At 44.9% G+C, this 11,763-nt stretch overlaps 1 protein-coding gene and 1 long non-coding RNA gene across 2 annotated transcripts in view; one reads left to right on the top strand and one right to left on the bottom strand.

Moving 5' to 3' along the window:
* POM121C (POM121 transmembrane nucleoporin C) overlaps positions 1-11,763 on the bottom strand; it is a 31,657-nt gene that overhangs the window by 3,075 nt on the left and 16,819 nt on the right. The window contains exons 6-12 of the mRNA XM_037002591.2: positions 6,123-6,214; positions 5,422-5,495; positions 4,819-4,943; positions 4,589-4,691; positions 4,171-4,347; positions 1,971-3,632; positions 277-399 (exon numbers count right to left, since the gene is read on the bottom strand). Coding sequence (XP_036858486.2) covers positions 277-399; positions 1,971-3,632; positions 4,171-4,347; positions 4,589-4,691; positions 4,819-4,943; positions 5,422-5,495; positions 6,123-6,214 — 2,356 coding nt within the window. The remainder of the gene's footprint in view (positions 1-276; positions 400-1,970; positions 3,633-4,170; positions 4,348-4,588; positions 4,692-4,818; positions 4,944-5,421; positions 5,496-6,122; positions 6,215-11,763) is intronic.
* On the top strand, positions 246-1,509 carry LOC140844056 (uncharacterized). Its single transcript, XR_012122201.1, has 2 exons — positions 246-383; positions 1,213-1,509. It is a non-coding gene; the product is annotated as an uncharacterized lncRNA (long non-coding RNA).

Below are 11,763 nucleotides of genomic sequence, written 5' to 3'. Positions count from 1 at the left end.
CCTTACAGGGCGCTCCTCTCCCTGAGGTCGCCCACACTTTCTAAGTGCGTAACCATTTCACTTTAAACTCTCTTTTTCAACCTTTCCGGGTGCTGCTCTCTCTCTGAGTAACTTTAAATAAAACTTTTACTCTGCTTCACTACTGTATCTCTGCCTTTCAATTCTTTGTTGCGGTGGGGACGAGGACCGATGAAGATACACAGCGCTCCCCCAAAACCCCCACCCCGTCTTCAAGGAACATGCAGGTCATCCTGACTACAGAGACACACAGCTTACCAAAGGTTCCAACTCCAGCAAAGCCCTGGGCAGGTGTTGAGGACGCCCCAAAGGAGAGGCTGCTGCCTGATGCGCCCACCCCAGGGGCAGGGGTGTTCTGACCAAAGGTGGGTGTGGATGTGCCTGGAATGGAGAGACCGCAAAGAAGTGTGACAACTAGGCCCACAAGCAGAAGGTGCCAAAGCAGGTGGTAATGAACTGGGGAGAGGTCTGCTTGCAAATGCATCCTCATAGATCCCTTAGTCCACACCACTGTCTGGCTCACCCCTCGGTAAGGAAGCACATGGGGTGACTGGGTCCTAACCCCTGTGCTCCAGGTGAGCCTGCCCCTCCCCCACCAGCTACAGCAGAGCACAAGCCCCTGAGCTGCCTTTTGGCCACCTGAGTAGAACCTTTGCACTCCCTTGGCCACCAAAGCACAGCTGAGGGGGACGCAGAGTGGACCGCCCTTCTCTCAGGACTAATGTTATGTCTCCTCCCCATTTACCTGCACCCTCTCCTCTAATTCACCAAGGCCCCACCCCAGAGTCAGCCCCCATCCTCCCGGGGGCTCACTCCAACTCGGTCTCCTGCGCACACTTGCCCTCCTGGGGCCTCCTGCGCAGCGCTGGGCTGCCCTCCACAGCGGCTGTGCAGGAAGATGCTCTCACACGTATCTGTATCTGTCTAGGCCTGAGGTGGGGGGGTGCCCCCTGAGGTGCTGACCTTGCATGTAATCTTCCCTACCTGACCTCTGGGGGGGGTCACACCTTATCACAACCAGAAACTGCTCTTGCCCCCCGATCTCAGCTGCAAGCACAGTGCTGTCCCTGCTCCTGTGCCCACCACGCCCACTCCAATCCTCTGCCTCATCGGGGTCTATAGTCAGTCCCCTGCCCCTCCTGCTTCCTGTGTCATTTAACCAGGCTGGGTTTACTCTCTGTCCACTTATTTTAGGTCCACACCTCAAGACTGAATGTTGCTGGGGAGACAGAAACAGTGCTGACCAGCCTTCCTTCAAACTCCTAACCACAATTTCCCAGACTTCAGAACTACCCAGCATGGCTCTCACATGTCATTTTCTCCCTGTCTCCAAAATGACTACTGAGAGAGGCCCTCCTTGGGACACATCTCCCCCTAACCCGCTCCGACTGGCTCTTATATTCAGTGAAGAAAATGGAAGCTATGAGTCAAAACTCCTTATCATGCATCTTCCACATGGCAAATAAAATCACTTCCTTCTGCTTGAAATTCTATAGTGATTGCCCTTAGTACTTTAACAAAAACATTTAAAAAGGCTATGAATGATCTTCCCTCTGAGTGTCTATTACTGTCATTTTATACCACTTTGCCTTTTAAGCCTCTGGCCACACCTGGCTCTTGTCTGCTCCTGAGCACTTCAGGCTCGTCTCTGCCTTCAGGCCTTTGCTCCTGTGCCTGCAACGCCCTCACCCCCAGCCTCTGTCCCTACTCCCAACTCGGGTACTGTGGCCATGGCCTCAGTTTGCTATTGTCTCAGAAAGGCTGCCGCTGACGACCTAAGTAGCTCCTCCGGTCATGAGTTTACACTGCTACCTGACACTGTTTAAGGAGAACATCTGTGATGACATCTGTCTCTTCACGACAATGTACAGCTCAGAGAGTGGAGACTGTGTCCCGTGTCGGCACTTAAAACAGCACCTGGCACTGCAGACCGAGCCCATTCGAAATCTTACCTGCAAACATGGATTTGTTCTGAGGCGTGCTGCCCACATGGATCGCAAAGGGTGTGCTCTGGCCAGGTGCACCCAGGGAATTCTGACTCAAGCCTCCCCCAAAAGGGGTTGTAGTGCCAGTGGTCCCACTCTGTCCTGCCCCAAAACTGAACACCCCAGCGGTGGAGCTGCTGTGGGGGGCAGCCACGTTCATCCCAAAGCCCCCACTGCCAGCGGGGCCTGCTGACACCCCAAACGTGAAGGGCGATGAGGTGGTGCTGCCAAACACTGAGCTGCTGGTCCCACTGCTGGTGGTCTGGGTTGTAGCTCCAAAGCCCGAGGTGGTGGCTGCACCAAAGGAGAAAACAGCTGTGGTGCTGCCAAAAGCCGGCTGGGCGCTGGAGGGGATGCCAAAGGCAGAAGGTGTAGGTTTCAACCCACCAAAACCTGACTGCACAGGGCTGCCAAAGGCTGGCTGGGGTGGGATCGGTGCTGGAGCTGCAGGTGGGGCCGGGGCTGCTGAGGTTCCAAAAGGAAAGGAGCTGCCGAAGCTGGGGGCCAAGGCTGGCTTGGCAGCCCTCGTCTCCTGCCCGTCAGCAGCTCCAAATGTGGGCTGCAGGATGGCTCCAGGATACGATGGGATGGGGGGCTTGATGCCGGAACCAAAGGGAATGTTGAAGGCTGGGGTGGTAGTGCTGTTGAATGTCGGTGCAGGCTGGCTCAGGGCGATGGGAGCAGACGTTGTGAGAGTGCCACCAAAGCCAGTGGTGCTGCTGCCAGCAGCTGTCTGGACGGCGCTGGGCACGGACTGGCCAAAGGTGATGGCTGTTGTTGGAGCAGGTGTGGCAGTCAGCTTGCCAAATTGGAATATGGAGCCCATGGCTGGGGTAAAGCTGGCACCAGAGTCAGGGGGGGATGCAAAGAGGACAGGCTGGGTAGTGGATGCAGTGGTGCTGGTCATGCTGGTCACAGTGCTGGTCACACTGCTCACACCAAAGGCAAAGACAGGCTTCCGGACAGAGTCTGTGGCTGTGCTGGCGGTGGTCCCAGAAGCCGTTGCAGCTACTGCTGAGGGGACACTGACACTGGCCTGGGCAGGTAACAGAGGGGCACTCGTGCTAGTGGCTGGAGTAGTTGTCTGAGTGAAAGAGAAGGGAGTTGACAAGCGCACAGGTGTAGGTAGCCCTGTACTGCTAAAGACAGGACTGAAAGTGAGGGGGAGGCTGCTGGTAGTTGGGGTGGGGGCAGAGCTGGAAGATGCCACTGTTGTGACATGGGAAGGGCTGGATGGCACAGGGCCCTCATTCCCACTTTTTGGTGGAGCCGCAAAGATTGGCTTGAACATGGCAGGTGCTGAAGACACAGCAGGAGCTGCAGAGGCAGAAGGGTTAGCAGGTGGGCTGCTCAGCGTTCCAAACAGAACACTGGGCTGCAGGGTGGGGCCTGGGGCAGGTGGGGACTGAGGCTTGGAAGATGTCTCAGCCTGAGGGGCTGGAGGTGACTTGGTGGCATCAATGGCTGGTATTGTGGGAGAGGCAGGGGTCAGCCCCGAGAAAGTGGCTGTGGATCTGGAGTCTGAAGAGGGGCCTGGGAGGGGCTCTGGCTGTGAAGAGCCTAGAGGGCCCAGAAGGCCAGGTGTCTTCAGGGACGAACAGGCCGTGGTGGTTGCCTCTCCAGCAGCTTCTGGGAATAAGAACAGAAAAAGTGAATTCTGGTACCTCAAATGTGATGGTATTTGGTGCTCTAGAAGCCTTGCTGGGCCAGGATTCAGGAGTCAACAAATGTGACTCATCTATACCACACATTCTTAATGTATTCATTCCCCATATCAAAGAAGTGCTCCTTATTTCTACCCTTCACAGATAAGACAGACAGCAGGGGATAAAACTTGGCCTAGTAGGTGTTAAATGTGTGGACACTAAGGAAAATCCAACCATCTGAACTCAAGCACAGCTCAGAGCAGCTAAGGAATGGGGCTGCAAACCAACAGCCGTGTGCCTACCAAAATGAGGCTGCCCTCTCCAGCTTTAAGGGCGGCAGCCCCTTCCCTACAATCTGCTCCTGATGAGAGGGTTCTGAAGCCGTCAGGCTTGCACCAGCTCAGGTGTGCTAAGCCAGAGCAGCTTCAACCTTTCTAGTGACTGACTGGCACACTGCTTTCACTTTAGCCTAAGCAGAGGCTGATGGCACTGTGTGCTCCACAGAAAGCTCTTCCCCTCACCTGGGAAAGATGGTAGACCCAGGAAGTTCGGCATCTTCTTCAAGCTCTCCAGCAGTGGGTTAGAACTTGGGGCTGGGAGGGAGGCTGAGGAAGCGGCAGTCCCAGCAGCAGGCAGGGTGAGGGTAGAAGCTGGTGAAGTGGCAGGTGGGTTCTCAGTGACAGTGCTCGAGGCAATTTCTAAGGAAAAAGGAAAGAAAGGATTGTCCTCCCTTGTAGGAGAATTCTTTCCAGGTTAATCGCAGAGCACGGGGAGGCTTAGGGACTTGGGGGGACTCATGTAGAAATGCTTCCTCTCAATCTCAATGCTCACTGTTCTCGGATTCCACTGAATACCCAACAGGTGGATTTCTGAGAGACAGACCAAAATAAAACTGAAGGAAACCCTCTCTGGAGTGTGAAGTTAATCTATATTCCTTACCAGTCTTATCCTCGAAGACCTTTTTAAGCCATTGTAACGATGCTTTCTTCTCCAAGTCTAGATCTTCAGCAGTGATTGAATAACCAAGCACGGGAGGTGGAGGCTACCAAGAGAAAAAGGAGAAGCCAAGCCAGTCAAAAGGAAGTGAAAGAAACCTGTACTGACCTTTCCATTCCTAAGACTCAGGGGAGCCAGGCTAGAGTGAGCAGAGGCGGGTGGACACCCCATACCAAGATCAGTGGGTCCCCTCGCCTGGAGGGCAGCAGTTGAACCTTCCGTCTGCGTAGCCCGGAGCTCCTGGGTGTAGATGGAGAATCCCAGGAGTTCTGCTTCTTACATGTGGTTGTATCTGCAACTAAAGAATCAGACTTACTTTTTTCCTCCTTTCTTCCAGAAATGGAGAGGTTTGTCTATCCAGCCCAGTTTTTAATACTGAACTTTCACTAGGTGTCTCTGAGATTCTATCTTCCATGGTTTGGACTCTTGGATGGTGTTGGCAAGATTATTTCTAACAGTCAAGAAGACATGAAGTGGTAATTGTTCCAAATGCGTGCGCATGGTTGTTTACTGGACAGAAATTGCCTGGACTGCTCAGATTCCCCCACCTAGGCTAACCTTACCCCGAGCCCCCCAGGTGGCCTGGGTTATGCTATACGAGTCTGGGCCACCTTTCTCCCTTACCAGACCATAAAGCCTGAAGGACAGAATCATCTATCTCTGTAACTACCAGGCCCCACACAAGTCAAGGCTCAGTACATGTTTCCAGTGGGTTGTGGTCCATGTACCCTCCATACACACTACCGCCAACACATGCCATGTGTTCATCAACTTACCCTGTTCTCCCTGGGACTCCTTGTCTGTTACCAATGGAGCTGAAGAGCCAGAATGATGAGAAAGCTCTTCTTCTCTGTAGGAGGAAGAGGCACAATTAAGTTTAGAAAAGTGCTGGATAACTTCTTATACCCTCCTAACTACCAACTGGCCAAACAAAGTCTAGAACAACCATGACTAAGATCTCAGTGTGTCAAGACAACAACAAAAAAAGAAGTCTAAGAAAATTCCTAAAGAAATGAAGGGAGGCAGTTCACAGTCACCACAAAGACACCTTTGTCTTAAAACAAGCACAAAATAATCTTTAGAACCTTACATGACACCTGCCAAATTTCCGAGAGTTCTAGTCACACCTCTGTCTCTAAGAAAGCAGCATTGTAGTCGGGCACCTAGAGGGTCAGCTGGCGTCTAGAACGTGAAGCCTGCTGCCCACTCCCATCAGTCACTGTGTTCACTCTGTCCCGTGCGGCCCTTCCCCTTACACCCCAGCCCCTCACGCTGCAGCATGAGGGGGAGCAGAGGCCAGTGTGGTCAGTATGTGACAACTGCAAGAGACGAGAGGAATTCAGGGCAGCACCATCTCTGCCCTTTAGATGTGAACCGCTTTGATTCTCCAAATAAGAGTCTCAGAAAGCCTAAGAGCCAAGTCAATTTCCCTCCTTTCCTACCCTCTCATTAATCTACACAGCAAATCACAGATTACCTTATTTTCTTTGCTGGCCTCTCTGGTGTCTGCGAGCGAGATGAGGCAGGGCTGGAGAAGGGTGAGGCACTGGGACCCCTTCTCTTCCAGAGCTAAAAGCCAAACACAAATCACGTCACCGACCCTATGGAATAACATAGGATCTGACCGTCAACATAATTCTGTGGCTCTAATCCATCACTGTATATAAAGTCTCCTTTTCAAGTGACTAGAAAACATTTCTTTGTGAAGAAGGACTTCTGAAAAGTGAGTCACTTGCCAGTATTAACTATGGAGAATGAAGTCAGAAAAAGTAATGGAATGCTGCTAATAAATGGCAGAGAAATGAGTGCACTTTCTGCATACCCTGAAGAGTGGAATGTCATATGCACTAATGGCTGAGAGCGAGCTCTGATGCATACAAGTTCACTCTGTACTTGTGTATGGAAATGATAAAAGTAAACTCAGAAACTGTTCCAGTGAAGATAAGGGAGTAAGCTAGTTTAGCCTTGCTTTCATTAAATTTTCACTTTTATTAAATTTCAGAAATATGCTATTGTGATTCTGCAACATCTATGGTAATTACTGTTACATGATAATTATGCATACAGCCATCCATACGTGACTACCCATGATTGAGGATAATCCAGTTCAACAATTACGGGATAAGTGTTTTCTCTCTACTTTATAGACTGTGCATACACATACAACACAGATGTGATTAAAGATTTATATTTAGAAGTGTAACAAACAAAAGTACTATAACAAAACAGACCAGCTATTAGATAAGGTTGGGTAGGGAGAGACTGTACCAGAGAGAGAAGACAGAAACCGACAGACTATTACATAAAACTAAGAACCTTTCTCTATAAAAACACTGTCACATGGGAAAGAGACTGTACTGTACACCCTTTGTGCCATTTGAATTTTCAACCAAACTAATGTTTGTATAAACTATAAATAAAATAGGAAAGCAAAACACTCCAAAACAAAAAACCATAAGCAACATTAAAAAGCAGGTCTTTTCAATTAAACTGATGAGTTAATATCTGTAATATGTAAAAATGGAGTCTTGCAATTCCATATGAATATAATGAAGGTATCAAATGGCAAGTGGGCAAGGAATATGTAACAAGGCAACTCATAAAAACAGTCTATGTCTCTGGCAGTTAGTTCTGCATTGGAATTCCATTTTTATTTGCGTAGTTCCTACTTCATAAGGATTTGATGCCTTCAAACTTTACAAAGAATGTAAATATAAGTATGACGGTTCCATCATCAAGAAATTTACAATATGGAAAAGGGACAGGACAGGACATGAAATGATTATAGCAACCAAAGATAAAAGAGGTCTCTGCACAGGGGCCTAAGAAGAGATTATACAGAGTTCAGTTAGAAGAATCAGTTGATGAAGGTGGCATTTGAGATGGTCCTTCATGATTTGACTTAAAAAAAAAAACCACTTGAAGACAAACTTTATAGGCATGCAGTGGGATGAACATGTCATTCCGGATGGAGAACAGAATGAGGAAAGGTAAGGAAGCAGGAAAGGGGAAGCATTAGGTGCTCTTATGAGACATTTTGGTTTACCTTAATTATGGGGTGTATATATATATATAGGGATAAAAGCTAGAAATGCACTCTTGAGGTTTGGCAATTTAAGGCCATTGTAAATATTTCTACTTTGGAAAAAAGTATGTCCTGTTAAGACAAAGAGAGACACCAATGCCACACACAAGGAGGTCAGAGGACTGTTCACTTTCTATAATTAGTACCAGTTTAATGCTGGTAATGATTTACAATATCAAAGCTAGAACTTCTAATTTGCACAGATGTAGATTTGGATATTTACTAGTGTTCCTCTGGAAAAATTAAATTAAGTTAAATAGCCATGCCACCACTCACTCCAAATATGAGGGCTGTCATCTGGATTGACCACACTATATTCACTATTCACTATCTGTTCTTTAAATGAAGCATCTGTGTAAAGAAGGTTCATATTTAGTCTCCCCTTCCTGAGACCTACTTCTGAGAACTTACATATTCAAACATCACACATCTATAGGGGGCTGCTAACTACTCACAACAGAATATCCAACAACTGTCACTGTCAGTGAGTGTACATGTTGTAGTAGGTCACAGGCTCCACTGGTAATGGGAACTTTACAACAAAATGTGGCAAAGGCCTACTGTGGTGTTCTAGATCAGCCATCTGCTGAGGACAAGCAGAAAATGCTGAAAAAAATAAGAAATGCATCTGTTTGAAGGTATGGTGGTATGAAAGAGCTACGAAAGCAGTGAGACACTGGGGACACAAGACAGAGAAGAGGAGCCCAGAGATAAGCCTACATTCAGGTCTACATTTTCCCACCCAGAGATGAGCCTACATTTAGGTATATATTTTCCCTCAGGTGACTGCCACTTCCACATGGAAAGCTGCAGTTGAGAGGCTAAGAGAAGCTTTCACCAGTCTCACAGAGCTGAAGAGACAAAAAACAGAATCAGAGCTTTCCAAAGTAGAGGGGTCCTAAGAAAACCTCAGGCTTCTGGTTGGGATTGCAAAGGCTACATAAGAAGATACAAGGCAAATTAGAAATAAACCAGCCCCCACAAGAACTGACAACTCAGAATTCATGTCAATCCCAACTAGACAGATGAATCTGCTCCCACCCTGGCTGCCTGCCAGAGGCAAAAGTGAAACCTTTCTGGAGAAAAATACCATCATTCAGAGCTTCAAGTTTTTGTTACATTGTTTTGTTTTTTTCAATGTCTGACAGAGAAACAAAGCAACACATAAAACCAGGTATGTAAGATAATATTTAACCAATAAACAAATGGACAGAGGCCAGAAGATTCAAATACTGGAGCTATCAAGACTTTAGAGGAACAGTTTACTGTAATTTAAATGACAATATGGAGATTCTAGGTGATTTTTTACACCTAGAAATGGTAGGTGTAAAAATGAGTAACTGAAATTAAGAATGCTATGGTGAGTTAAAACAGCTGATTCCACAAAGCTGAAGAAATTAGTGAACTATAAAACTGAAGAACTGAAGGTTGAGAGACAAAATGATGGGAAACATGAAGAGACACACATAGTACACAGTGAAGACATCTAACATCCTAGAATACTAGAGAGTGGTGAGAAAATAGGGCAGAACAGTATCTGAAAAGATAATGGCTGAGGGCTTTTCAAAACCATCAAAGTCATCAAGCCACACAATAAATTTCAAGCAAGATAAACCACAACTGAGCACTTCACAATAAAATTTCTTTACAAGTGAAGGTGGAATACTTACCAAAACTAAACATGTGCTGGCCCATAAAGCAAATCCAAAACATTTCAAGGATTGATTAATACATCATGTGACCTACCAGCATTAAGCTAAAAGCCAGTAATTAAAAGATAACAAGAGATTTCCCAACCATTTAAAAATTAATCAATGTACTTCTAAGTAACCCATGAGTCAAAGAAGAAATCACAATGGCAATTCGAAAATATTTTTAACTGAAAGAAAATGAAAAAATCCTTCTATTTCAAAACTGGAGGGATGAAGCTAAAGTTGAATTTACAGTAAATGTATAAACTGCAAAGCACACATGAGAAAAGAGAACAGGCTGAAACACTAAGAATCTAAGAATCAATATTTAAAAGCCAGAAAGGGATCCTAGCAAATCAAACATGAAGAAAGGAAGAAGGAAATAGTATCTATACAAGCAGAAATTAAAGAAACAGAAAAATATAAGAAAATGGCTCCTAAAATTGGTACACTGACAATATAACTTTGGAAACAGAACTTCCTTAATCCAATAAAGGTATCTACAAAGAATGTCTATCTATATTCAAATGTCATATGTAATACAAAACTGGAAAGTGTTCCATCTGAGATTAAGTAAAACAGGACAAAAATGTTTGCTATCACTTCTATTCAACATTGTACTGGAGACCTTAGCCAAGTGCAATAAGGAATAAACAATAAAAGAATGGGAAAGAAAGGAAAAAGTGTCATGATTGTAGACATAACATACATATAAAAATACTAAAGAATGTACAAATATTCAGAGTTCAGCAAGTTTTCTGAATACAAAACTCAGCTGCATTTCTAATTTCCAAAAAATTTTCAATGTACTATTTATAACAGCATCAAAAACATACACCTAGGAAAAATTTAATAAAAGATAGAAAAATCCACTATACAGAGAAGTTGATGATGTAAATAAGTGAAGGATGTACCATGTTCATGGATTTTAAGATTCAATATTGTAAAAATGTCAATTCTCTCCAAAATAACTGTTAGATTAAAGGCAATCCCAATCGATATCTCAGGAGGTGGTTTTTGTTTTTGTTTTCATTGAAACTGAGAAGTTGACTCTAAATTTATGTAGAAATGCAAAGGGTCAAGGTCCAAGAGACTTCAGAAGAGGAATGAGAGAAATGATACAGCTGGGTGACTTATTCTACTAAATATTAAAACTTAAAGATTGTATAGCATAGGGTAGAAAAACAGACCAATGGAACAGGACAGAATCTAGAAATGAATCCACATACATATGGACATTTAAATTATGATAAAGCTGATACTGCAAGCAATAGGGAATAGATGAACCATTCTTTCAGTGAATGTTACAGAATCAAATGTATATTACATGGAAAAAATACTAAGATTGATCTTTACCTCATACCACGTAAAAAAAAAAACAACAAGAAATTTCAGGTGAGGATCTAAATGTGAGAGGAAAAATAATAAAGCTCCTAGAAAGGAGCATTAGACAGGATCATCATGACTCAGTAGGCAAAGGTTTCCTAAACAGCTCCGACAAAATACACTAAACATAGTGAAATGACTGAAAGAGAATGAAATGGGGGACACTTATTTGTTCCAACATATATAATTCAGAAAGCTTGCATCTAGAATATATAAAAAACTTATATACATCAGTAAGAAAAAGATAGATAACCTAATAGAAAATAGTCAAGAAACTTGCACAGCCACTTGATAGAAAAGGATGTATAAACGGCCAATGAACTTATACTTTTAACTCATAGTAATCAGGGAAATACAAATTAAAACTACAATGAAATACTACTTCACACCCACTGAAATGGGTCATTAAAGAGACTGGCAACAGCAAGTGTCAGTGAGGATGTGTAACCACAGGAACAAAATCTCCCCTGCTCGGTAGGAGTATCAACTGAAACATCACATTCTACAATTGGTCAAACTACTAAAACTGAACATACACATATTTAGTATATGTGCACCAAAAGACTTAGACAAGAATATCTATACCATCATTAGGCATAATGGCTCCAAACAGGAAATCCAAATGTCCAGTGGTAGAATGGTTAAGTTTTGATATATCTTATGGTGGAAGAGAATCACAACGAAAAAGAAAGACCCTCTGTTACCTGCAACAGCATGGATGAATCTCACAAGTAAACGCTGAGTGAAAGAACCCACACATAAAAGTATATTGTTTCCACGTACATGAGGTTCAACAGGGAAAACTATATGTGGTGCTAATAATCAGAAAGAAGAAGGGGAAGGAGTAGTGATTGAGAATGGGTATGAGAGGGGCTTTGGGATGTTGAAAATGATTTATTAACTTGGCCTGGGTGGTGGTTACATGGAATGGTTGCGCTTATGACACCTGTTTTTCG

The sequence above is a fragment of the Manis javanica genome, chromosome 10 (assembly GCF_040802235.1).
Source record: "Manis javanica isolate MJ-LG chromosome 10, MJ_LKY, whole genome shotgun sequence".
Lineage (NCBI taxonomy): Eukaryota > Metazoa > Chordata > Mammalia > Pholidota > Manidae > Manis > Manis javanica.
This window is presented reverse-complemented; position numbering and strand designations above follow the sequence as displayed.